This window comes from Falco biarmicus, chromosome 5, assembly GCF_023638135.1.
Source record: "Falco biarmicus isolate bFalBia1 chromosome 5, bFalBia1.pri, whole genome shotgun sequence".
Taxonomy (NCBI): Eukaryota; Metazoa; Chordata; class Aves; order Falconiformes; family Falconidae; genus Falco; species Falco biarmicus.
The window spans coordinates 91,099,358-91,124,319 of record NC_079292.1 but is presented as its reverse complement, the minus strand read 5'-3'; the positions used below and the strand labels follow the sequence as shown (position 1 = coordinate 91,124,319).

Genomic DNA, 24,962 nt, shown 5'->3' with positions numbered 1-24,962 from the left:
GGTGTGTTTTGTGTCCTTTGCCTCCAAGAGCAACCTCCTGTAGCATGGGACTGTGAAGCTGATCCTGTGTCGTAGGCTTGGTGGTGCTGCAGCTTTTTTCTCCCCTGCAGCTCTGCTCAGGACTTTGCCAACTTAAACGTGCATCAGGACCCCCTGTTGCAAAGTGAAACCCCTGTACCCCTTGCTTGCTTTTAACAGGTCACTGTAGTGCTCAAATTGTTCTCAAGATGTAGCTAAATGTACAACAGTTCGAGGCTGTTTGTGTGCCGTTGTGAAAGCCACCAAATCTCACAAAATTTTGAGATTTCTACCCTTTTGTTAAATTTGCATGAAAGGGGCTAAAAATTTCAAAGATTCCTAGTGATGAAGGTAACGGGGGCAGGCAGACAAGCAGTGCTACTAAATAAACTTAATGTTCCTCAGACACCAGGTTGAAGCCCCAGGTTTTCTTAATACTAAATAGCCAGTGAATTGGGCGACTAAGTCTGTCTGTTCATTCCTCTGCCTTCGGTGAAAAGGAAGAAGTTTAAATGTTGTTCACAGGGAAATTGGTGTGAGGAAATTGCTTTGAGTGAGCCTGTTTCCCCCTGCACATTTAATTCACTGGAACTGCTGCTATAGCTTTCTGTTTTGCAGGACAGCAAGTGAAGAACCAGGTTTGCTTTCTGATTCACATTCACTGTGGATAATCCTTACTGTCTGGCATCACCCGTACTGCTCGTAAGTGGTCCCTTGTTTCCATGGCGCGCTGTGACTGCCATCCCGTGTGTCCTGTTTCAGTGCTTTATATCCAATGCCCAGCCTTCCCAGGGTGCTTCTGCCTCAGGATGCAGTGACCTCCTGCAGTATTACTTCACAAGAGAAAATTGCTTCCGAAGTGCCACCATTCAGTGCAGCACGTGACACCAGGTATGCGCCTGGTGTCCTGGTACGCCGTCCATGTTGAGATCCAGTTACGCATTCAGCTGCTGCTCCCCAGCTTTCCACACAAGCACGGCATGTTCATCACTACTGCAGCGCCACTACCAAAGCAGCATCTTTTGTATCCGTTTACCTTCCTGTGGTGTCCTTAGCCCTTAAGCCACCTCACTGAAATTCACTTCTTCGTTCAAAGCATGTTTGCTATGCCTATCTGTGTCACACCATCTCAGCCGCTGAGCCCTAAGGCACAAAGCCTTGCCTCCTGCTCTCTCTCTCTATCCTTGTCTATAACATTTTGGCCCGTATGGAAGGCCTTGTTACTGTCCTCACTGCTCTCCAAATGGGATCCTGCCCTTGATGGTTGCACTGCATTTTCTCTGCCTCTTCAACGGTGAAGTGTTTCATCCCTCTGTTTCTACCTCTTCTGAAACACGCTTTCTTTGCACGTCCTCTATCCAAGGATACATAACAAATAATCCTCTTTTACTTCTGCTTTGGCACTCTGTCTGCTTGTCACCCACCCCCTTCCCTTGTAGACTTTGTGATTGTGTGTGCTCCTTCCTGCAGACCCTGTGCCTTTCCTATGCATATTAATTAGCTGTATTTAAAAATCCTGAAATTGATCCTTAATGGGTTATTTTTAGCCTTCATCTTGCAGCTCTGAGACTTGGCTTCTCTCAGTGCAAAGCCATAGGCGTTCTGTGGGCTTTGGAAAGGAAACATTACTCTATTTGTGCCAGTTCACATGTGGGATGTGTGAAGGTTGGTGGTGGTGGCTTTCTTTTTAATGTGGCTTTTTCTTTTTAATGTGAAGAGCAAGAGTCTTCTTGATGACAATATTTCAGACTGAGCAAACTCCCATGTGAAAAGGTTTAAGAGCAGTCACTCATATAACCAAATTACTTGCAGGGATTTGGGGAGGAAGAAAAAGCTCTGTGTGTCCATGTGTACCAACAGTTTCAGTTTTCTTTCTCATATGGTTTCCATTGTACAAGTAGTTCTAGGCAACAGGTATGATACCTGTCTGTTAGCATATAAACCAGAAATGGTGAGCTGCTACATGACTGAGAAAACAGCATCATGTGTGGGTACGGGGTCATGTAGAAATCCCATGTGAACTGCATTATGGTAGAGCTGCAAAAAGGAAGAAGTAATTTCTTCCACAAGCTGGTGGTTTGTATGTTCATACCCATCTCCACCAATCCATGCTGAAGCTTCAGAAGACAAATCAGTGGAGGAGACCCCCAAGAATGCGAGTGGATGCCAGCAGTCTGCTACAGCAGCTGTGACAGAGGCCTGTGCACGGGTCTCGGGAGGTGAGGTACAGGAAGATTTCTCTCATGGACAGATAGACCCGTCCATGACTGGTGTGTGGATCATGCCGGCATTCCTGTGGATTCCTCCACAGAGCCTCTGGCTTGACTGGAACCATCTGTGAGACCACAGAATGTATTTTGAAGAGTCACTAAAGATGTAGAATTGCTTGGGATACCAAAGACAACAGTTTTCAGGGTAATCAAATACTACTTTTTCTTAGCTCTGTCATTCTCCAGATGCAGAATGTCAGGTACATCTCATGTAACTGAACTTCAGTAATGTATGCAGTACTACATCTTTATTAATTTGTCTTGAAATTATGAACACGAGGGCTGCACAGTGGATAAGGAACTGGATAAAGGAGAAACAAGTATAAAATGGAGAAAGAAACTTGTAGGTGTTTTTGTGAATGTCACTAAATCCTGGTACTAGGGACAAATCTTCTATACTGGCAAGAATTTGCAGAAGAAAGTTAGGAAGAATCGTCAACAGAGAATGAAGGGTCAGATAATCCTGAGACCTGGAACAGCAGGAGGCAAAAGAAATTTTAAAAAAGTCAAAAGGCAAACTTGTTCCTCCAGGGACCAGGAATTAAACCTTTCACTGTAACTGGGATGTTGTCAGTCTGAAATCATTAACATTGATGAAAACTTGAACATACAGGCAGCCATAGTGACACAGATCAGCAATGCAATGGGAAAATAAGCAGGTGAAAATAAGAGAGTGGCTGTGCCGTATCAGAACTGATGTCTGCCTAACCTAGCGACTTGGCTGAACAGTGACCAAGGGCAGATTCCCACAGAAGAGTAGAAAAATGTAGAGGCATGAAGGCAGGTTAATTAACATTGACAATATGCAGCTGTGGGCTGGCTTCAGGGGCGGCGGGGTGGCTGGTGGGGATGAGGTGCAGCCGTGGCTGGTTCCTGCTAAGGAGTTAAATGGCTCTAAGGGGGGGCGGGAAGAGGAGCAGCCAAGGAAGAGAGAGCTGGAAGAAGCAGAGGGAGGGGAGAGTGTGCCCTGGATGAGGAGAGACAAGGAGAAGGATGCAGCAGAGGCAAGAAGCAGAGGGACTGGCCTGAAGAGTATGAAGAAACAGCAGGAACAGTAGATAAATCTTAGAAACCTTGTGGGGGGTGGTGGCTGTGCCAGGGTGAGGTGTGGGAACCACTTATTGAAGTTAACCTGGGGTGGAAGGGTAAAAGCCTGGCTAGTTTTGATAGTGATATGACAGAAAAATAAGTATATACCCTAAAATGATCTGCAGCTTCCTGAGCAGGGGAGATGTTCTTGGTAATTAGTCTGGTAAGTTCCTGAATCAGTAGAGGCTGTCAGTGTGCGGAACAAGTGCTGCCAAAGAGCCTCGTGGTGCTGGCAAAGCGTGCCTGTGCTGAAAGGGTACTTTGGGGAAACTGAAAAAGCATCCATGTTGTACAAAGCAGGGTGGACACGCTGGAGATAACGTGTATGGCTCTGGTCACCAGTGTTTAGAAGGGCTTGTTACAGGTACAAGACAGGAGTATTTAAGTTTACGAGGGAATGGAGAGCTGGCGTTATGGGAGGTGAGAAGAAGAGTTTAGCCTGGCAAAATGGGAGGCTGACAGAGGCAATAACTGCTGTCCACAACACATCAAGTGTTTAATCCTACTGGGAGAGAAAAAGGCTGTTTTTCCTGGAGGACAAACCTGGGAGGGTGGGGGATGACAAAAAAAAAAAAAAAAAAAAAAAAAAAAGAAACCCACACCCACCAATTGATCCCTGCAATATCTGACATTCCTGACAATTCCTGACAATGAGGTCCTAGAAATAGAAAACATCTTGATCTGCTGAAGAAAAGGATGATGTATGTGCTTGCCTGCAGTTTTAGATACCTGAATCCAGGATATAGGAGGTCCCTTCCTGTCCTACATTCCAGAGCCCCTATGGGAGCTCTGCATCTAGAGCTGACTTTACAGAAACCTTTTCCTTTGTGCTGTTACCTCTTTCTAGTGCAGGACAAGTGCAAAATGCCTTTGGCTCAGAAAAAAAAGCCCTTCTTATCTACACAGATGGGAGTAATTAGTTCACGTTTGCTATGCTGGTTGAGTAATGATGAGTAGAAAATCACCAAAATACTTGCTATTAAGTTTTTTAACATGATTATCTGATCAGTTTTCACTGCTGGATTTGCTGTGGCTGGATCAGAAACAGGCTGCAATGTGTTGAAGCACAGTGCTATCAACATAGGACACAGATTTCTTTTATCTAAAGACTTGTTATTGAACAAGAAAGAAGGAACAAGGAATGCGATACTAAAATAGAGTGGAATGGTCCACAAATAAAGTCCTTTGTGCAATGATTCTTACACAGCAAAATAAGTAAAGATAAGTAAAGTGCGCTTGGAGAGACATTCGCTGAAGATACCGTCTGTTGTATGCATTTATATTCTGTTTTGCCCATATTTATATATGGCTCATCTTGTCGGGATACACATCCCATTATTACTTGAGGTGCTTTATGTCTGTGGGATATTTCTATATTACTTAATGTTTACATCAAAGGATTTCCCTGACAGTTCTGTGGCATTTTGCTGTTAGATCTGCACTGATACATAGTTAGGCATTTTGCACACTTTAGCCAGGCAAATAGTTTCAAACAATCCATACATTATTGCTCTTAGTATGCTCAAGTCTTAGAAACAGGTCACTTGGGCAACCATTTATGTCAAGCTAATACTATAGTCTGCTAAAGCCTTATGCCAAGCTCCTGTAAACTCAGACCCTTTCCTATTTGTATCACAGCGAGGTTAGGTTTTCAGCTTGTCATTTGATATTTTTCAACTGAAGTGGAAATTTCCCCCAGGAAAAGAATCCCCAAAATCTTTGAATATCCACCAAGTCATAAACCTGTGGGATTAATTGCTTTCCTGTGAAGCAGACTTTGATGAGCTTAGTCACAACAGGGCAAAATTTACCGCCACATCCAGGAGACATCATTACACTGATGTTTTTTATTAGCTTAAATAATACACAGATGCTGCTTTCCCAGGTGTGTAGTCTGAGTAAACCTCTGATTTCCACCAGTTCCTGCTCATACTATTTCTTAATAGAGCAGGAGTCTATGAGGAAACACATCAACCCCTTCACAGGGCACAATGTGTAGCCCTGGAGATGTTCCCTCTGAACAGGTTATGTTCGGTGCCAGATGCATGTTAGCTGCATCAGAAAGATGCTCTGCCCACGTCCGTGTGTTACCCCTGCAGCAGAAACTTTTCCGCCAGCTTGAGCTGTTGGGGAAGGGGCACTGGTGTGGCTGGCTGTACACTGATGCTGGTCCCATCTTGCTCACACTTCTGTTGGCTACTGTATTCTGTGTTCAAGGCATATCCAGGCTAGTCAGCCCAAAATGGGAAAGTCATGATTTGTTTTCAATAATAGTATCAGACTAACTTCCAAACTGGTGACATTTGAACACATCGGTTCAAATGTCACAGTCTGTCTTCCAAACACTGGACGTCCTCTGCCCAGAGCTCTGCATGTGTAACACCTGATGCAGCTGACTCGCCAGGATGTGTGAATTCCCCTGCTTCAGGAGCCAGCAAGGCTCAGCAGACCCAGCCAAGCCCAGTGGACGCAGCAGTCTGCCCTCAACAGATCAGGAAATCAACACAAAGGATGGTGGTGAGTTTGTGATGTGAGACATGAACTGTGACTGTGAGGAGGTTTCTTCCTGCAGGGGAGCAAACACACCTGCCGGGGGTGGGGTCGGTTTGGTAACCTCTCTGGAGACCGTGGAATTTCGACTGGCTCCTGGTGAGAAAGGACTGCACTTTCATTTTTAAGTTTCATTTTTAGCTGCTTGACAACCCCAGTTTTTCATAAACTCTGAGTCAGGCTGCAAGAATTACGAGATTGCTTCTAAATAATAATTTTGAGGATCTGTTTCCATGTCTTCAGGTTTTTGGCTTTTTTTATCTTGAGCCTTTGAGTGACACTTATTTTAATATTTCTAAGTCCTTTCTTTTTCTTCCAGTATGGTGAAAACACCCTTAAAAATAAAAGAAAAAGAAAACTTGGCATGTCTCCCAATCTGGCAGAGGCTGCAGCGTCATGAAATGATCAAGAGTGGGCACTGCTGCATTAAGCTCACCCTGACCACTGCTACAAACGTTAAAGTAAGGGCAACTTGCTTTCTGGAAAGCAACTTTTTTTTAAACTTAAATCTGATGCAGATACAGATCTTTGTTCCCCAGACATACCAGGCAATTTCTCTTTTTGACAGCTCTGGTTCAAACACAATTGGCAGCATCCTGTTTTTAGTGAGATGGCTCACAGTAACCAAGTACAAAACACAACACTGAATAATGTCAGGGCTGAGTACAAAGTTCTCTGTTACAAATCTGAGCCCCACCCGCAATTACTTTTGGGTTCTTGCACTGATCTTTATACAGGCAGGTTAATTTTTCTACTCCAAAGTGAATAATGAATGGCATTCATGCACTTAGCCTTAACTCTATCACCTGTAGTTTGTCCAGCACCCACTGCAGGAGTACTGGAGGGAGAAGGGAAGGGAGAAACCTGGAGGTTTTTTTAATCCTGTGCTACATATCTACTTGTACAGAGAGGCCAGTGCAGACTGTCAGTGTATTAAAGGTTTTGTGCTTAGACAGGAGCAGAAAGCTAGACAGTGTCTAGCTGTCTCCAGACTCTTATCTGGGCTGTGCTCTTGTTGTTCTGTTGTCACAGCTAAACGTGTCATCGCTGCCACTTGGGCAATCCTTAGAGGATGAACCAGAGACCTTTTCTTGAAATAGATGAGTCAAGCCATTCCCCTAAAGCTACACATAGTGAAATTTTGACTTGTAAAAGGGGCTACAAAGCACCCAAGAATGTTAGCAGGAGAGGAGGTGAGATGAATACTTGCATGAACGCTGGACACGATGTACCAGTTAACCTTTTGGCTCTCTGTCTGAATCTACCATACCCAGTAGCAGGCAGTTTGCACCAGCAGCCTTGCACTGTTATATGTGATAAAAGTGCAGGATCTGTGAATACAGAAACTCAGCAGCCAGAATATTAAATTGGGCTTTATAGAGCAAGCGAGGGGAAACTGTTGCTAAAGATACCATCTTGTGGTAGGAAGAGGCACAGACCAACAAAGCCAGCAGATTTAAATTGTGTGAAGCTAGCATCAATCCTATCAAATAGCTGATCATAAACTCCTTCCTCTCAAAGCAAATGATGCTACCGAGGAGTAAATACTAGGCTCAGATCTTTCTCTGCCCAGTGTGTCCTAGTCCAGGAGCTGCATGGAGGGGATGTAAGAAAAATCACAGGTTTATACTGCACTCAGCGCACCCAGCAGTTGGTCTGTGACAGCCCTTGTCCAAAACACCTTCCCCTGTGAAAGGGTGATGAGATGAGACTGCGGACCTTGTCCTTACACTGAGACATTGCCCAGATCTGCCTGGTGGCCACTTCCCACCTGCCTTCCCAGTACAGCAGGAAGCTTTGCCCTCAGTGCCTCTGCCACCAGCCCCCTGGGCCCTGATGTCCAGCATGGCTTTCAGAGCACAGCACGTCTGCCCGCTGCCTGCTGTTTTCCCACAGCCTGCATCCAAGCGCGGAGAGACTGGCACTAAAGCTGGGTGGGAGAGATCCCAGCTGTCTGGCAGCGGGACCTGGTCGATTTGCCATCTATCACAGCGCTTGTTACAAGAGGTGATCAAGCTCCTGCTGTGAAATTTTCTTACTTCTCTTCCCTCATTCATAACAACGCCATGAACAGAGAGTTCAAAGTAAATGAGATCATGGTAAAAGTAACTACTTTCTCTCTCTCTAAATATGTAACTAGTAAATCTGGGGACTGAGGAAGAGTCCCTAGAAGGAAGAAAATTTGAACACTGCAAAACAGTCGCCTCAGCCACTTCTTAGAGGCAAAACCTACCATGCCACACTCAGTGTCAAAGAGTTTTCATGTCTTGATTGTTCCTTGTGGCTGGCCAGAAAGACCACATTGCTCTAGCAATACTTGTGTGCCAGAGCTTATTTCAAGCGCCTCATAGACAAGAGATACCAATTGCAAGATGGACCAAAAGAAGCTTGCCATGAGGATGGCTGTCCTGAACGTAGTGGTGGGTATACACTGTTCCTTATGTTGTCAGTGTTTATAGTGTGTAGAAAGCCCAAGTACGTGTAAAAATCCAGTGTGCTTTTGGTCTAGATCAATAAAAAGCTTACATGCCTAAAGTTGCAAATTTATATCTAGCTCCTGATGAAATCACTGCATTGAAAAATTTGAGGTGCAAGAATATTTGAAAAAGAAAATAGCATGTAATGAGACACTGAAGAGGCTCTGTTCCTGTAATTTAAAAAAAAAAAAAAAAAACTAAACACAAATGATGAGGTGATTACAAGGTATACAAGTACCTTCACTGGGAGGAACTTCAGAGTTCTCAAAAGCTTTTTATGCTAGTAGAGCTAGCATAACAAAAATCAAAAGCCAGAAACTGAGCCTTCACAAATCCAGACTGAAGAACAAGGCATGAATTTTCAACAGTATAAAGGCTTAATCACCAGGCAAAGTGATACATTCTTCTTCCCTTGACACCTGGAGATGAGGTCTGGATATTCTTCTTTATTATATGTTTCAGTCAGGCCCAAATCATTAGGCGCACTGGACATAAGGTGGTGAAAGTCTATGGACCACATTATTCAGGCAGTAGGAACAGATAATGCAATTGTCCCTTTTAGCCTTGAGAACTATCGCAATAATTCTTAAAAGGCTTGGTTGGCTTTCTGAATAGTATCACTCGGTAATTAATCTGAGGAGAAAGTGCTACAGCAACACTTCAAAAGAGAGATCTTCAAACCAGGCTGTGCCTTGCTGAAGGAGAAAGTCCCTGAGAAGGGATACGGGTGAGACTCTGGGTTTGGAGTGCAATAGCTGCTTAACAAGCTAGGGAAACTCTCCTGTGTATTGACACCTTAAAATTCTTTAATCATGTTGTCTTTTACAAAAACTGAGAAATACCTATAAAGACTCACAAAGGCAGATGTATTGTAGCTATTCTGCATTAGATAGTAAAGGCTCTCCTGGCTCCTGGCTGAAAAAACTTGATGAAGAAATGCCTCTCTACACCTTTCTTGGAGACTCTACTGCTTAATATCCAGTGCTTGCTGCTAGCACTGGAGAGGCACATTTTGTTTAAGAAATGTGGGAAGTTCAGTTGTGTGAATGAGGAACTTCTAGAAATGACAAACATTGGTATGAGAAAGAAATCCATGGCACGGCCATGTGTGAATTCCAGCTGTCCAGTGGTTTTTGAACTTGGAGATGCAGGTGGAGATCTTGAAAGAGGGAGAGGAGTATTACGTGGGACTACAAGGCTCATGACAGGAACTGGTATACTGAGGATGTCTTTTGAAATGTACCCTACTCTACTCGAATTTCCAAGTTTTCAGGACTGTTTATTGCAGACGCTCCACTATTTTGGGCAGATACCTGAAGGGAGAAACAACACAGACACAAACCTGAGGGTGCCCAGGGGGGGTGGTTGTCTGCGTCCATCTCTCCTCCTCCCCTTCTGCCAGCCCTCCCTGCGCCCTGGCACCAAGAAACTCAAAGAAAGGATTAGAGGTGTAAAAATCCCCACCATGCTGCAGAATTACAACTAAAAATAAGTAACGTAGGCCTTATTTTTTCCCTCCTTTTCTGCTCTCAGGCAGGTTTCACACCAGCAGACACTCTGGGGCATGGGGTGCAGCTCCATGGGGCAGTGAGCTGTGAGAAGCTCAGAGCAGGGAGCCTTTCTACAAATTTGAGGCTCTTCACCATGGTTTGGGTTTCACCCTTACCTCATGGGTTTGTTCACAACAGACAGGAGGTGCTGGGCGGCTGGGGCGAGGTGGGGACACCCAGGCCTGCCCGGGAGCTGCCCCTGCCCCCTTGTGCCGCCATGGAGGCCGCAGGGCAGCAGCGGGAAGCGCTTCGCGCCTCAGTGTCCCCCCCGTGCTGCCGCAGCAGTGACGGGGACAAGGGGAGCCCCTGGGAGACTGGCGGGTCCCCAGCCTGGGCCTGAGGTCAGGGCTTCTCCCAGGCGCCTTCCCGCCATGTCGGTGCTGGACACGCCGCGTGCGCAGCCGGCACAGCCGCGGGGCGAGGCTGCCTTTCTCACCCTGTGTGCCTGGTGCGGGGACTGCTGCGGGCAAGGAGCAGGGGGGCTGCGGCGGGACTGATGTGACTTCATTTTGGTCTATTCTGAGGCCTGGGTTTAAGCAAAACTGGAAAATCAAACATAAACCCGAGCTAAGCGCAAAGCTAGGCAGCAGGGGCTGATCCTTTCAGCAGCTGCCTGTGGACAGGAGACCACTTTAAACCATATTTTATTGGCTCTCTTTTTGGATAGGGCAATCGCCCAGCTTATGAAGTATTTTTTTTAGAAATGTGGGTGGCCAAATTATGTCCAGCTGACAGCAACTACTACAAACATGTAGAGGGCTCCCCGAGTTTCTCCCCATTTGTTTGTCACAGGTTCCTCACCGCAGAGGTGGAGCACAGAGAGGAGCAGGGAGCACATGCCAGCTGCCCCTGTGTGTGGACCTGTGGCTCCTGCCGAGATGTTGCAGCACCCGAGGCACAAGCACTCGGGGCTGTTCTGTTGGCTTTGCTCCCGGGCAAAGGGATGGCAAGGACCTTTGTAAACTGCTGCTGTAAGATCAGTTGGACCAAATTATGGCCTCTCTGGGGAATTAGTTTATTTATTAACACTATCTTTATTGTACTAACGTGATGTTGAGGCATGAAGGTCTCCTAGTAGTGGTTATACACCTAGTTTGCAGTCCTCACTGATGTGCTGCTCGTCTGCCACAAGCAGATTCAAATGTGTGAAGTAATGCATTTTATCTGTTTTTAAACTTTAGTGCACACGTCACTTTGCTTGGTGCAGATTCTATTGACGAGTTTGTAATTCCAAGTTTCATTTTCAAGTCACCTGTTCTTTAAGGTTACTGCAAACCTTCTCACCCTCCATCAGTCCCTAGAGGTGTTATTGACCTACAGTGCAGCTGGGGCTGTGTCTCCATCGGCGTGGGCTAGATCTGTGTGCTCACTAATACAGGAGGAACTCTGACGGAGGTTTTAAGAGTACTGCTTACTCAGTGGAGAATGGTGGAGGTGTTGACGTGGTTATCTGTGAAGTGATGGCATTCAAATAACATCCACAGTACTAGTTTGCTGAGTGTTTACAAAGCTTTCAATGGGAGCTTGGGAAACTTATTTCTGTGTCCCAGAATATGAGTGGAAGTTCTGGTGACTGATATTCTACTGCTTCAGATCTTACATACTTAACCTAAGACGTTACTAAAAAAAATGGTAATATTCGCACTGGGACTATCTAATGTCTAGGGCACTGAATAATTAAACTCAACACAGACTTCAAGCTGCAAGCATCTCTGGAAATGTGATTTATTAGTACTGAGTCAGGTAAAATGTTTCTGTTCAGGGCACCATGAACAGAACAGAGAAATCTGAATATTTTAGAGCTGTTTTCAGCAAGCAAGCTGTATGTTTAAGAAGCAAACACTGCATCACATCTATTTGTTCAGACAGGTTCTACATTTTTGGCCTGAAAGGCAAGTTAAGCATTCTGCAGAAACTCATACAGCCATCAGAAAAGCACAGGGACAGCACATGTGCATCTATCAGCTAAATTTAGGTTTTGTTCCCAGCTGAAACCTGGAAATAGCATGACTGTTTTTTTAAGCGGTTTATTTTTCCTCAGTGTTCATAAATGTCTTGACTCTGCGATGGAAATCCTTCCGTGACTAAGGCTGTCCTTCAACATTTTTCTCCTTTTCATCTTGTTGAAGCTGTTATTTTGCTGGGCAACCATAAAATTTATTGCAAAATAAACTAGGAAAATGAGAATAGATGAGAAATTCTTCACTTGACCAAATCTCCCCCTTCTCTCCCACCACACACCATCCTAACTAAAACTGTGTTGCTCTTACATTGTACTTTTGGCCTCACGATGCTTGAAGTACCCACATTTGCTCTCACGTTTGACTGTCAGGTGAATGGCACATGAAACTGGACAATGCTCTTGGAAAAAGTCAGCAAGATTTGTAACAGCTTTTGCAATTGGCGGCTTCTACCTGCTGCGTGTTTGGTAAGGCTGGCAAGCGCTGCGTGGGTAGGGTAGAGCTGAGTAGTACATATTTGCAAAATATAATCATAGTTCTAGGGCAAATTGTGCTTTACAAAAGCCTCAAATGTGGCATGGAGTGAAAAGGAAGGCTGATGTGTTCACACCACGGGCTGTGTGAAGTCTTAGTAAAATAATGCCTTTGTGCTGCACGAGATGTAGAAGTTCATGTGGACTATACAGTAAAGCTACCCTGATCCGCCTGTAATCAGCAAACAAATGAACATTTCGCTTTTATTTTTTCTAGGTTGGGGGACATGGGGCAGATAAGGGGCTGTTACACAATGTCTTCATTTAAATGCTTTGTAGTTTGCTGCTGCTGCTGTTCACTCAGCTCTCCTCTGGCTCAAGGCCCTACTTGTTTAGCCAGGTCTCAGCTCCTCTTAAGACTTAGGCAGCCTTGCTTTTCAAGTACTCCCTTCTCTGTGGGACCATGGAGGCAATCCACTGACCAGTACACTGCCTGGCCTCTTCCCACGTGTAGCGGGGCACATAGCCAAAATCCTTCTGTGCTTTTCTATAAGAGAAGGTGAATGGGGTGTTCAGTAGAGTGACCAAGTGACGGTTGGTGGAGGGGATGTATCTGACAAAGGGCCGGAGCAAGAAGCTCACGAGCTCCAGCAGCAGCGAGAAGTAATACAACATTGTCAGAGGCATGGGGAGCTGGGACTCGATCCCAAACCCCAGCTCCCTGGTCAGCTCGTAATTTAGATCTGCATAGCTCATATGAGGAGTGTCATCTGAGATGTAGTAGAACTGCCCCCTGATGTGCTTGGCTTTCTGTGGGACTTGCAGGGCTTTGGCTGCCTGCACGTGTGCCCAGGCAATGTTCCCCACATACACAGGGTTCACCAGAGCCTCCCTCCTGGAGAAGCGCAGGAAGACATTTTTGTTCAACAGACACTTATCCAGATGACCTTGAAGAAATGGGCATCCTTCTCCAAAAATGTACATGGATCTCAGGGCACAAGTCATCAGCACGCCACCATCCTTTAGCACCTGGCCATCTGCTTTCAGCACAGAATCCTCTGCCAGTCTCTTACTCTCGGCATAAGGAAATTTGGATGTACTCTCATAAGCTGTGTCTTCATCACCATTAAAAATTGGGTCACCTTTGCAGTTTGGGCCTGTCACTTCTATGGTACTGGTATATATGAAGTGCTGGATGTTACAGCGGATACATGCCTCCAGCAGCAGCTGAGTACCTTCAAAAGAGAAACACGCAAGTCAGTCTAGACCTCCCCAAGCAAGAAAAAGTGGGCTTGTAGATCAGAAACAGCATCTCTGGCTTGAGCTTGGCCAGGTTTCCCCTCTCTGCAGCTGGAAGAATCCTGTCCTGAACCGAGCAGCAAGTTCAATGAAACTGAACCTGCTCTTAATCTGTGTTTAAGTGCTATCAGTGCACCTGCTGGAGTTAAACAAGGATGAACACTTGATCTTAACTGCATGTTGTGGGCTTTTTTATGCCAAGAGTCAAATTTTGCTCTTGCTAAGATTAGTATGGATACTGACGACAGATTCAGGGGCTTGTGCCTGTTGGTTGGATTGAGTTGGCTTAAGGCAGAGAACCTTCAGAAGCCATCCCTCTCATTAGGTACCATCCATCCTGTATGCTGAAGCCCCAGTTTTTCAGGCTTGAGGATGCTTTAGGTTAGTTTGCTAAGGAGGGACAGAATTAACGTGGGACCTGAAGGTTTGCTCCAAAATCAGCTTCACCCAGTGGAAGTCTATCCACTATTCCATTGGCTTCAGAGGAGGGCTTGAAGAGAACGATCTTATGTCAGAGCAATGCATGATACCATGTAGTCAAAGATCATAAAGTGCAGTCAGCAAAGTGAATCTTGTGTATGTATGCCTCCTTCTTCAACACATTCTGGCTTTTACTTGCATTAATACAGGATTTCTTACTTCTAAAAGCCTATCATAATGTTTTCATCAAGTAGAATCTTTTCCTTTTCTTCTGAGCTTTGAGGCAAAAACTGCCTTATTTGTTGTGCGTGATGTGATGAGAGAGATTATATGTGAAAGGGCCAGTGACTTTGGAACAGAAGATACAGCTCAAAGACATTTGAAAATGTTTTTGGCAAAGGAACATTAAATCAGGATGACTGATATGATATCAGAAGGGTGTGGCCTAAAATCTGGGGGATAAAATCAAACACTAGGAATGAGGCACATAAATGATCTAACAACTCTGCTCAGTCTGTTACGACAACTAAAGGCAGCACTGGAGGGAGCATTGCTAGAGAGAGTATGATGAATAAAAGAGGTTCAGAGGACCAAGGAATATTGGCAGCAAAATACGGACCTATTAATGAGTGAAAAATGGGAAGAATTATTGAACTGAATATTGTTACAGCACCAAAATTCCTTTTTTTCAAGCTTGAACAAGAGAAAGAAAAAAGTTGAAACAAATGGAAAATAAATCTGCATGAGGCTTTAAGAAACACTAAAGAAGTGCAAAGAAAAACAGTTTACACAGCCAGGAATAAATTCATGTGAAAGGTGAGTTCATGGAAGTCACTATGTCTAGGTGACACACAAGTCAGGGTCATCTGGAAAATTAATTAATTAATTATTAAAATATATTATTTTGAAAATTAATAGCTTAATTCCTGCCATCAATGCTGTTTAGAAAGTGAGGGAAAGTAATACAGTGCAGAAAGGCTAGATAAAATCAAACGAGATTGCAAGTTTTAAAAAAAAGCAAACATAAAATTATCTTGACAGTTGGTACCTGGTCAAGATCGATTTCTCCCAAATAAAATGTGTTTTGTTTGCAAATCAAAGTTGTATCTAAAAAATGAAAAGGTTTTTCCAGTAATGGGAATCTGAGCATCTTTCACATACCATGTAATGAAGTAAATCTTCTACAGAGCAGGTCTCCAAGTTTTGCTTGCACACAAATCCCTTCTGGCTGAGGATCTGATTCACAGAGGGTACTTTTATTTGGATTATAATTAATTATTTCCTTAATTCCCTTCCTCCTAAAAATTTGCTTCCCTTCCTCAAAAGATACTTTTGTACTGAGACATTGTGTAGCGTGTGAGACAGGAAAGCCCTACATCATGGCGTTTAACTTGTTTGCTCCTGTTCTGGTTTGTGAACATCCACATTGACTCCTTGACGCTTTTATTATGAAAGTTCTGTTTTCTAGGAGAAACAAAACCTTCATCCTGCAAGTCTATGAAGTACGTAGCAGTGTCTTGGCTGGTCAGAAAGCCAGAAGAGCATCAGAATGGAAACTGAGGGAAACAGCGAAGAGGACAGCAGTATTCACTGACTGGCCTTAGGGTCAGTTTGCTCTGGGAGCAAGACTAGTGTGTGCATTCCCTCTAGCACATGTTCCCAGCTAACCCTCACTGGCCCAGTGCAGTTTTTTTCACCCACTGGGCAGACTGTTGTGGGGCAATCTGAAAGATTTATGGAAACCTAGATACTTCGTGCTTAAGTCTAAACCTGCCAAAAGGAACCATGGGACAGACTTAAATGAGCTTTCTAGCTCTGACTCCAGCTCACAGCTAGAGAGCTTTCTGCTTTTGGGACATTTTAATACTTGCTTGGGGTTTTGTTACATTTTTTTCCCCATGGGTTTAGGCAACATGTCCTGCTGTGAAAAACAGATTGTAGCAGGAGTATGATCATACAGAGAGAGCTTTACAAATCCTCTTTCTGAACTACCACCCATGTATATTTATTTTTCATGCTACCCAATGTTTATTTTTCATACTACCCAATGCACAGGTTTACAGGAACTTGCCTTTCTGCTCTTTCCTCCTGGAAGGGACATGAGAAGCTGCCCGCTGGGTTCTAATTTGTGGTCACTGACAATTTGTGGCTTTGACTGAGCAGAAATGAAAGGGTCTGGAAGCTAAACATACAGGCAATGACCCAGGCTACGGCAGCCAAAATGCCATCCCACTGGTTTTTAAGGTGCATGTGAGAGACAACGAGACTACAAAGAGTGCTGTCTTGCTCTGAACACTGGTGAGTAGCCAATATTTGTAAAAGTGGTGCCTGTAGAGGTATGTTCCTTATTTCTCTGTGAAGAAGCCCTGTATCTGTGGCAGAGAGGAACAAAGAACCAGGAAAACTATTCACGGGAAGAAGAACATCTTCCTGACATCTTCCCCAAGGACTGAAGTAGCACAGCCAGGGAGGTCAGTGTGCATGCAGGTGAGGCAGTACCAGTTCTCTGAAAGGCATAGAGGGCTTGGGGATCAGAGAGATGGGGATAAAATTGTTCTTTTAGGGAACAGATTAAAATGTCCTGGCAACTGATGCCATACAGGCTATTCTTAAGCCAAAACCCTCCCGCTTCATGTGGTATTTTCATGAAACACCAGGGCTCCTCAGTAGAAAGGGAGATCCCATCACTGAGTGAGAAGTCACTGAAACCCTTCCCTCCCACAGCCTTGAGTTTGATGGGGGATTTTAATGATAATCTCAAGGTGGGAGAACACCTGCTCCTCTGAACTGCATCCATGCCCACAGAGACATCATGGCAAATGGGAGGAACAGAAGAAGAGGAAGAAAAAGTATAGGAAGCAGAGAGCCACAGCATCTGGGATGTTAGCAATGCAAGTTTGCTGTGATTGCAGCCAAAGCCTGGAGTGTTTGTAAAAACAGAAAAATGTACACAAGCAGGGATGCTACACAGCGAGGGAGAATAAGAACCAGTTTCTTGGGTGCACATTGGGGTTTCAGAGGTGAATTGCTTCCAGAAAGGTCCACTGAGCACAGGATTATGGCTACCCCGACTGAAGGCAGAGCCTCTGCAGACCTCAGGATGGGCATATGAGAGTGCTGACGAGTGAATGATCCTGCAGTGCCCTGCAGTGGAAGATGGATGGATGCCGGGTGTGGAGAGGACCAGGGCAGCACATACGTGTGCTGTGCACTCACAGGTGCATCTGTGCAAGGTGCAGAGCAACCCAGTTAATCTGGTTCAAAAAAACTGGTCAGGTGCTCCCTTTCCTGAGCAGATGATGGTCAGGACATAGTAGACCTGGGTTTGACAAAGGTGTTTCACCCGCTCACCTGTTACATTGACTTCCCAGAGCAGCTGCTTCTCTACAAGGCCCAAGGTGTCGATGATGGAAGCTGTATGAATGACGAGGGAGACCCCCTGACAGGCTCTGTGCAGGAATGTCACATCTCGGATGTCTCCTTCCAGGATTTTCACCTCAGTCTTACCTTGGAACTCTGTGAGGGCAGCAGAAAACAAAGCAAAAGTCTGTACAGGCATCCTAAGCAGAGCACTGAAAGGAGTGGCGAAGGGCTGTGAGGAAGCTGATGCTGTGCCAGGGAGGCGCTCACCACCCAGGCACAGGAGCGATTTTTTAAGGCTGGCAAAACAAAGGTGTTTTCCAATGGCTATATTGTCAAGTGCTAATTACAGTGCTATAGAAGTTTATGTTGCATTACTGTATTTTTGGAACCAATATTCAACATGGTTCTTTCCTTTTTTTTTTTTTTCTTTAGGAGAAAACATTCCCACTGCTAGCAAGGGCTTGAAGCTTCCTTCAGGTGTGACTATTTTATTGTTCACAGATGGAGGAGCTTAAGCAATGCATGTGCTGGTGACCGGCTATTGATAGGTATTAACCCAAATATACCAAGCAGCCAGGCACTGCATACTTCTGTCTTCAGGGTGATGAATGATGCTCTCCACCTACAGCACGCATGCACAGAGCTGTGTTCACACCTCTTTTCAGCCCCTTGACCTTGCCCATCTTTTTTATGTCCCTCAGGCAGGACTTACTGTGGTTCTTCTAACTCCAGCTCTGGCTCCATTTCCATGCCTGTGCTGCAGGGTCATTTTTAGCATGCACATCTTTCTGGTCCAAATCTGACTTCTCAAGGCTGCTCTCCTGAGCTACCTCAGCCCTGGCTTGCTTTAACTCCAGCCTTTTAAGCCCTCCAGCAGCTAGTGTGTGTGACCCTGGAGGAGCTCTAGGTCTGAGAACTATCCTTCCCCTGTTTTGCTAGGCAGGAGCATCCTTTATACAGCCCAGAGCCACACTAACGAACTGAGCCAGCACAGTATGATCACCTGGAGAAATTTACAGCCTGAAGGGATGCTGATCTCCTGGGAAGTCTGCTGGCCCAGCTGCAGCTATGTGGGGAGAGGACTCTCTCAGCATCACCTACAGCTTTTAAGGTGGTGGTGTCCTTACAGCAAGTCCTCTTGCAAGATTCTGCTGTGGCTGCGCTAGAGGGCTGCCAGGCACAGCCGTGGCAGGGCACTCGGCAACACGGGCAGGTCCTCTGCCTTCTTCCAGCATAATAAAATGTCCATTTTAGATTAAGAGAAGAACCTGATTAATTTCTACAGCTTTTAGCCTCAGCCATGACTGAAATCTGAAGTATCCTAGTGTCACCAGCTCCAAACCAGGCACTATTTCATCCCGTATCTTTAATGGAGAAGCATGAAGAGAGACAGCTGATGCCATCTGGAACTGAGTAAGAGTATCTTTTTAAACTGTTTTATCTCATTATCTTTGTAGCAGGCTAGAATGTAATCCTGTATTAATTTAACAGTTATTCTGATGCAACAAGCTTGAGGGTTTTTTGTCTGTTTGTTGTTGGTTTTTTTTATCACAACCAGTTGGTCTGAGATGTGAAATTTGTGAAACGTTCACAAAACTGTTACTAAATCTGGAGTTACTGCCCTCCCAGCACAGTCACTGCCACACAGTCTCTTATGCTTTTTTATTTTACAGAGTGCATTCATTTCCTAGGGCTCCATTTCCAGAAGGTTTACATTGACTTTTACTTCTGTGGGTGCCAAAGTGTCAGGCTATGTGGCTAGGCTTTTTGTTTAGTGCGTGGCAGTTGGATTTGCTCTAATAAACACTACTCTTTGTACAGCCCTTAGGTTGATGTTCTCCATGCATAAAGCTTTGTGGGGTTGCAAGAATCCAAAGGCTTGACATACATGGGCTTCAAAATTAAAAATTCTGACTTAGCCCTTTCAGAATGGTCGTGGTGCCTGAGCAGGAGTTAGGAAATAGAAGTTTTTACATATGCAAATCAAAGCTTTCAAGAAAAATACAGAAGAAACCTGTCCCTTTTAAAGTTGTTCACAGGAATAGTTGGTGTTAGTGACTAGAAAGCTGCGGTCTAGCTGCTTTGTGCCTTGTTTGGGCTTGCAATTTAAGTTGTGTGTGAGGTACTAAACAGGAAAGCTGCTCGCCATTCCGCTTTAGCCAGCAGAAATGGCCCATAGGGGCCTCGTTCACTTTACCAGCATCAGTGAGATGTCAAGAATCAGCAGCTTGATCTGGTTTTGTTCTGGGGCAAGAGGAAAACTACAGGTGAGCTTGGAAGCACAGAGAGGAAAGAAAAAATTACTGACAGACAGTGGTTTCAGTTTGAGATGGACAGTGGAGAGAAAATTGATTTCCATCTGCACAGACCGTAGCGCAGGCATCAAAAAAGCACGTGTGTGTCAGCTGGAAGGGGGATGAAAAGAATAAATTCAACTCAGCTTTCCATTTTTGCACACTGTGATTACAAGAAAGTACCTACCCACTGGGAAAGCTGCTTTTACTTCACCAAAGCTTTCTGTGTCCTCTGAGCTGTAAGCAATGCTCCCTGCTTGCTACAGCATAGTTTTTGCTTGGAAATGCAATGATTGCTCAATAAAATTCAGTGTCCTGTGAGCAATCCAGTCAGACTATTTGCCCTAAACGGTCTCTTTTTCCTATGTGGTGTTTGTTATTGAAGCAAACAGCGATGTCTGTGGGACTCCGTTTGAATTTTATAGAGGCCCTAACAGCCGTGGGGTGGATGGTGGGGAGGGGCACTCCTCATAAGGGATCTCCACTTCCCTGCTTAACTGGATGGTTCATCAAAATGGTCTACTTGGTGTATTCATAGGAGAAAACTAAAAATTGTATCTTATTTTCATTTGTAAAAGGTAAAGCAAATATTTCTTTAGAGAAGCTGAACTATTTATTCTGTTCCCATTTCAGCTACTGGGATGTTCTGTTGCTGGCTCTGCCTTTCTGCTCTGAATGCAGCAATAAGGCAAATGAATGCCTGCAATGTTGAGCAAAAAGCCAGGAGCAAGTTTCCCAGAGCAGGAACTTTCCCCCAGAAAAAGTTGTGGAAAAAAACCCAAAACATTCCTTCTTCGTCTCCTTTCCTTCTACTTTGTAACAGTACTGGATTAGCAGTGCAAAAACACGCAATGCTAAAGCATCACACAACCTGTAAATGTCTGAATAATGATGTGAAATGAGGGCTCAGCAGGAAAGAGGGGAAACAAGGGGAATTCAGTGCTTTGAAACAGCGAGAAATCCTTTTGAGAACAACCTAGGAGTTTCCAACTTTTCCAGAAATGCCAGAACAAAAAAAAAGATTGCGTAAGTGGAAACACCGGAAAGGCAGAAAGATACGTTTGGAGATGGGAGGTAGGAAACCCAAGGCACCAAACTACCATCTTCAACATGATGTTCATTCTCGACCATGCGGTGTGACTGGGTAGACTCCAGCTCACAGCACGACACCGATTGCCCCTTCTAGCCTCCCTAGGGCTGTTTCATGCAGACTGAGTATGACAGCCGAGGTCTCGGCAAGAAAGTTGTTTGGACACGAGAGGACTGTCCCTGAGTGCCTCCTGGTACAAGAGCTGTAGCTTGCACATACTCCTCTGTCTTACTACTGACAGCCCTCACTCTGCAAAGGTGCTGCAAGTAAAAGATGCTCAAGAGCTTAGTGAGAAGGGCAGCCACAGAGCTCTGTTCCTGGCTAGGCAAGAAATCCAAACAACGCAGGTTAGCAAGTAAAAATCCCGGCAGTAAAAATAATGCAGGTCAGAAGACTCCAGTCCCTTGGTTTTTGCAGCAGCCCTGCATTTGGAATATGAGCCACTGTGCTAGAGAAGGGCTTGAAAGGGAATGGCAGGAAAATATTCAGATAGTCCCAAGCACAAGCACTCTTGGGAATCTTGAGAAGATGTAGCTAGAGAGGCTGATACAGGCAGAGGAACTGCCAGTCAAAGGGCAGGGCTTCAAAGCTGTTAAACACATCTGAAATGCCAGCTTGTTGTTCCTACTACCTGTTGGGGGGGGGGGGGGGGGGAAACAAGGCTCTGAGGGGGAAAAAAAAAAGGCTCTGAGAAGTGATTTTTCCCTTCCTCATGTGCTGGTCAGATGGGCAGCAAGAACGTTACAAGAATAGGAGTGTCTGGGCAGTGTTTGGTGGAGGAAAGAGGGAGGGTAAGGAAAGAAGGTGCAGAGTTTTCCTGTTAACTAAAAAAGAACAGTGAAATCTTTGCTGCAGTCCAGCCAGGACTGTGCTCACAGTCATTTTCACTCCCCAGGAAGCTCAGAGCTCTCCTGGCCCCAGTCAGTGCTGATGCTTCGGTCACTGCCCTGCTGCATCAGTGCTAAACCACACGGGCTCCTGCTGCTGCAAACGCTTCAGCCTCTGCTGCAGCTGCAGGTTTTGTGACGGTAGGAACTGCCTGGGAATCAGAGCAGGAAGGACTGCTGCAGGGCTCAAGGGCATCCAGCAAATCCTCAGTGAAATGCTGGATGAGGTTTAATGAGGCAGAAGTCCAAGTTGTATAATACCATCCTAAATGCTTGTGCAATTTGCACCAAGTTTATGGTGTGCTGTTACTACACTTTGATGACACTTACTCTGTAGATTGTGGCTCTTTAGCAAACCGTGTGCGGATAGTCCATAAGGGTTCCCGTATAGTTGCTTGTACAGAGGAAGAACAGTCTTAAGGTTAAGATGCGATGGAGGAAAATGTTATGTGATGTGTTGTAAGGACTTGAGAATTTGATTGAATTTAGGTTCCTGTGTGCCTTTTTATAGATGTGCTCAGGATCCCAAGAAATGGGACATTTAAAATATAATACTCTGAGCTGCTTGCCCCACCTGAGACCATTTCTGATCCTGGGCATATCACTCATTCGTGCTGTCTCCAGTCCATCCAAGAAGCCAGAGTCCTGACTTGCCCTTTGGAAATGGGTCCTGTCTCTTCTATGCATAGCACAAAACCAGTCAGCTCTCTGGACAATTGCGATAATAATAATAACATCATTTTTTTAAGATTCCTCATCACAACTCTCAGCCAGAAGATGCCTATTAACCAAACTAGTCATAGCTTGAAGAAAACCATTAGCATCTGCACCCATGGCTTTGCCGCTGCCTCCTAGCCTAGCACATCCGAGCCCGGGACAGCAGGCTCTGACACCCCCACCCTGCAGCAATGCCTGTTTTCCTTCCCCCCAAGCAGAAGTTGAGGGTTTTGCACTAATTTAGCTCTGTGGATTTTGATGTAATAGAAGTCAGGTTGAAGACAGCCTGTTTACTACATGAACAGTATGTAAGTCTCTCTTCCAATCCAGAGAAGCCTCAGGGTCTGGCAAAAAAACCCTCTTGCCTTTACATTTTATGTCTGATTTCTGCGCTGGAGGGAGAGGGAGGGATAAAGCAAGACTTCCTTGAGTTAAAACCTCTATCTGCAAAGCTGGTTTGGATGAGAGGCAAAGACTTCCAGGCTATCCACATGAGACAACAGCACATATACCTGCAGCACACAGTCCTCGCGAGACGGTACTTACTTCCAAATCTCCCAAGTGCTTCATTGCTAAAGGCTTTGTCCAGCAGTCGGATCTCAGCCAGTGCCTCCTCTTCTTCCAACAGCAAGCGGACAATCCTCTGGCCAAGAAATCCTCCTGCTCCTGTCACCAGACAGCTTACCCCAGCCAGGGACATAGCTCTGGGCTGCTCCTCACGGCAATATGCCTGTCCCCCGAGCTTACACGGTCCGGTTCCGTTTCTGCCTGAGGAAATGCACACAGGACATCACCCTCTGGAGTCTTTATAAATCAAAAGTTCTGGTGTTACCAGAAGGAGACACTACTAGAAAGCAATCTCTAGTTCCTACATTAAACAACATTTTTTTAAAGCATGTCTTACTTTTGCTAGTTATTTGTATTGAGAACTAGCCTACGCGTTTTTCCATGCAAAGAAAGAACTCTTTACAAACTATTACAAACTGAAGAAATTAACAAATCTGAAAATGCTCAAAATCAACTTCAATGCCAAACAAACCCCACAAAAGTCTGCTTCAGTCCTTGGCTCCACCTCTATAGCACTCAAAAGGCTGTGGGGGAGATTTGCCTGTATTTATATACTGCAGAGCACCACCTCGGTCATTTTTCTTCCCCTCCCTCCCACATGTCCTTTGCCGCAAATGAATACGGGGCTTCCACCCCCACCCACCACCCACCCCCAAAGAGGAAGGCTCTGGATGTGGTGAGGTCTGAGCCTAGATGTGGTCCTATATGCCTAAATCCTTGGAAGGCAAACCCTCATACTGATAATTCTCTGCAGCTGCACTTGCTTGTGTAATACAGTGTTAATATGAAAGTAGAGAACATTAAAATTAAATGTAAATAGCAGGAGTAGCTGTTTGTAATGGTTTGAGACAGGGACTCTGCTGCTGTCGTTTTGTGGGATACGGGGCTCCCCCGTTGTAGCGTGGGTTTCTCTCTTTTTGCAAGATCGAAAACTAACCTCTGGGACTTTGTAGTTGTTCAGTATACTTGAGGCATTTGAAGTGATGGGAATGGTCTGATGTGCCACTGAAGTTAAATTAAAGCTGTAGGAGAAAAAGATTCACCTCTGAAATGTCTGGTATGGGAATACCTAGTTAAAATAAGGCTGTGGATGGCTGTTTGTGCCTTTGCAGTGACCTGTGTCGATACTTTATACATCTCCAAAACACCAGGGAAATGCTCAGATGTTTCTCCATAAGGTTTCATCCCAGTTCTAGCAAAACTCCTTTCTAGCATGACCAGGGCAGGGCTCAGGCATTAGCCTGGAGCTCCTTATACCTGTGCTGCCTTCCTGGGGCTTTGTGTACGTCAGAACGTGCTGACTGGAGCTGTGCTTTCTCTCGCACACAGGACTAAGCAGACATCCCTGCTGAAGCAAGATTATAAATAGATAGCTGCCTTGAGCAAGAAGGAAGTTACAAAGAAGCCCAGCAGCACAACTAATTAGGCTGAAATCACTGGGAAGGGGATCACTGTGACTGGAGGCACAGCCCTCTAAAACTTGCATTGATGCGACCAACCCCTGAACTCCCCTTTTTATTCTGACATTAATTTTGTTCATTCATTAAAGAGAGCCCTGGAGAAAAGCTACAGAAGCAGCACCCTCGTACTGTTACTTTTTTAGAGCAAAACTGGGCCTGAAAGTGACGGTAGGAAAGAAAAAACTTTTCTGTTGGAGGAGAAAAGTTTCTAGCTGACCCAGATGACAGTGTTTGGCAACTTGTTTCTGTTACAGCGTCCTTGAAAATCCTTCCCTGACCCCAACAAAACTTTAAAAAAATTGTTATCAGTATGTCTTTCCTTGGCTTCTCTCAGGCAGGACCTTGATGCTGTATGTTCTTATCAGAAGCTGTTGCAAATTAATTTTGTGCGGTGCCTGCATTTTGCAAGGAGAAATAACTAACCAAAGCCTGCTGCTGCAACAAGTGTTCTCTGAAATCATGTTTCATTTTTACTGT

General features: G+C 45.0%; 1 protein-coding gene across 1 annotated transcript; it reads right to left on the bottom strand.

Annotated features, from left to right (window-relative positions):
* Window positions 1–12,638: 12,638 nt before the first annotated feature.
* Window positions 12,639–23,517, bottom strand: LOC130150760 (3 beta-hydroxysteroid dehydrogenase/Delta 5-->4-isomerase-like). Its single transcript, XM_056342004.1, has 3 exons — window positions 23,005–23,517; window positions 17,459–17,623; window positions 12,639–13,623 (listed from the first exon to the last, which is right to left on the bottom strand). The coding sequence occupies exons 1-3, from the start codon at window positions 23,156–23,158 to the stop codon at window positions 12,809–12,811; spliced, it is 1,134 nt and encodes a 377-aa protein (XP_056197979.1). The 5' UTR covers window positions 23,159–23,517; the 3' UTR covers window positions 12,639–12,808.
* Between the last annotated feature and the right edge of the window lie 1,445 nt (window positions 23,518–24,962).

Bases quoted from the DNA above. Each gene is read 5' to 3' on its own strand.
- LOC130150760 (XM_056342004.1), bottom strand. From the start codon at position 23,158: ATGTCCCTGGCTGGGGTAAGCTGTCTGGTGACAGGAGCAGGAGGATTT. The intron at 17,624-23,004 runs GTAAGTACCGTC...CTGCCCTCACAG, and splicing joins AGCACTTGGGAGATTTGGAA to AGTTCCAAGGTAAGACTGAG. The intron at 13,624-17,458 runs GTGAGCGGGTGA...TCTCTTTTGAAG, and splicing joins CTGGGAAGTCAATGTAACAG to GTACTCAGCTGCTGCTGGAG.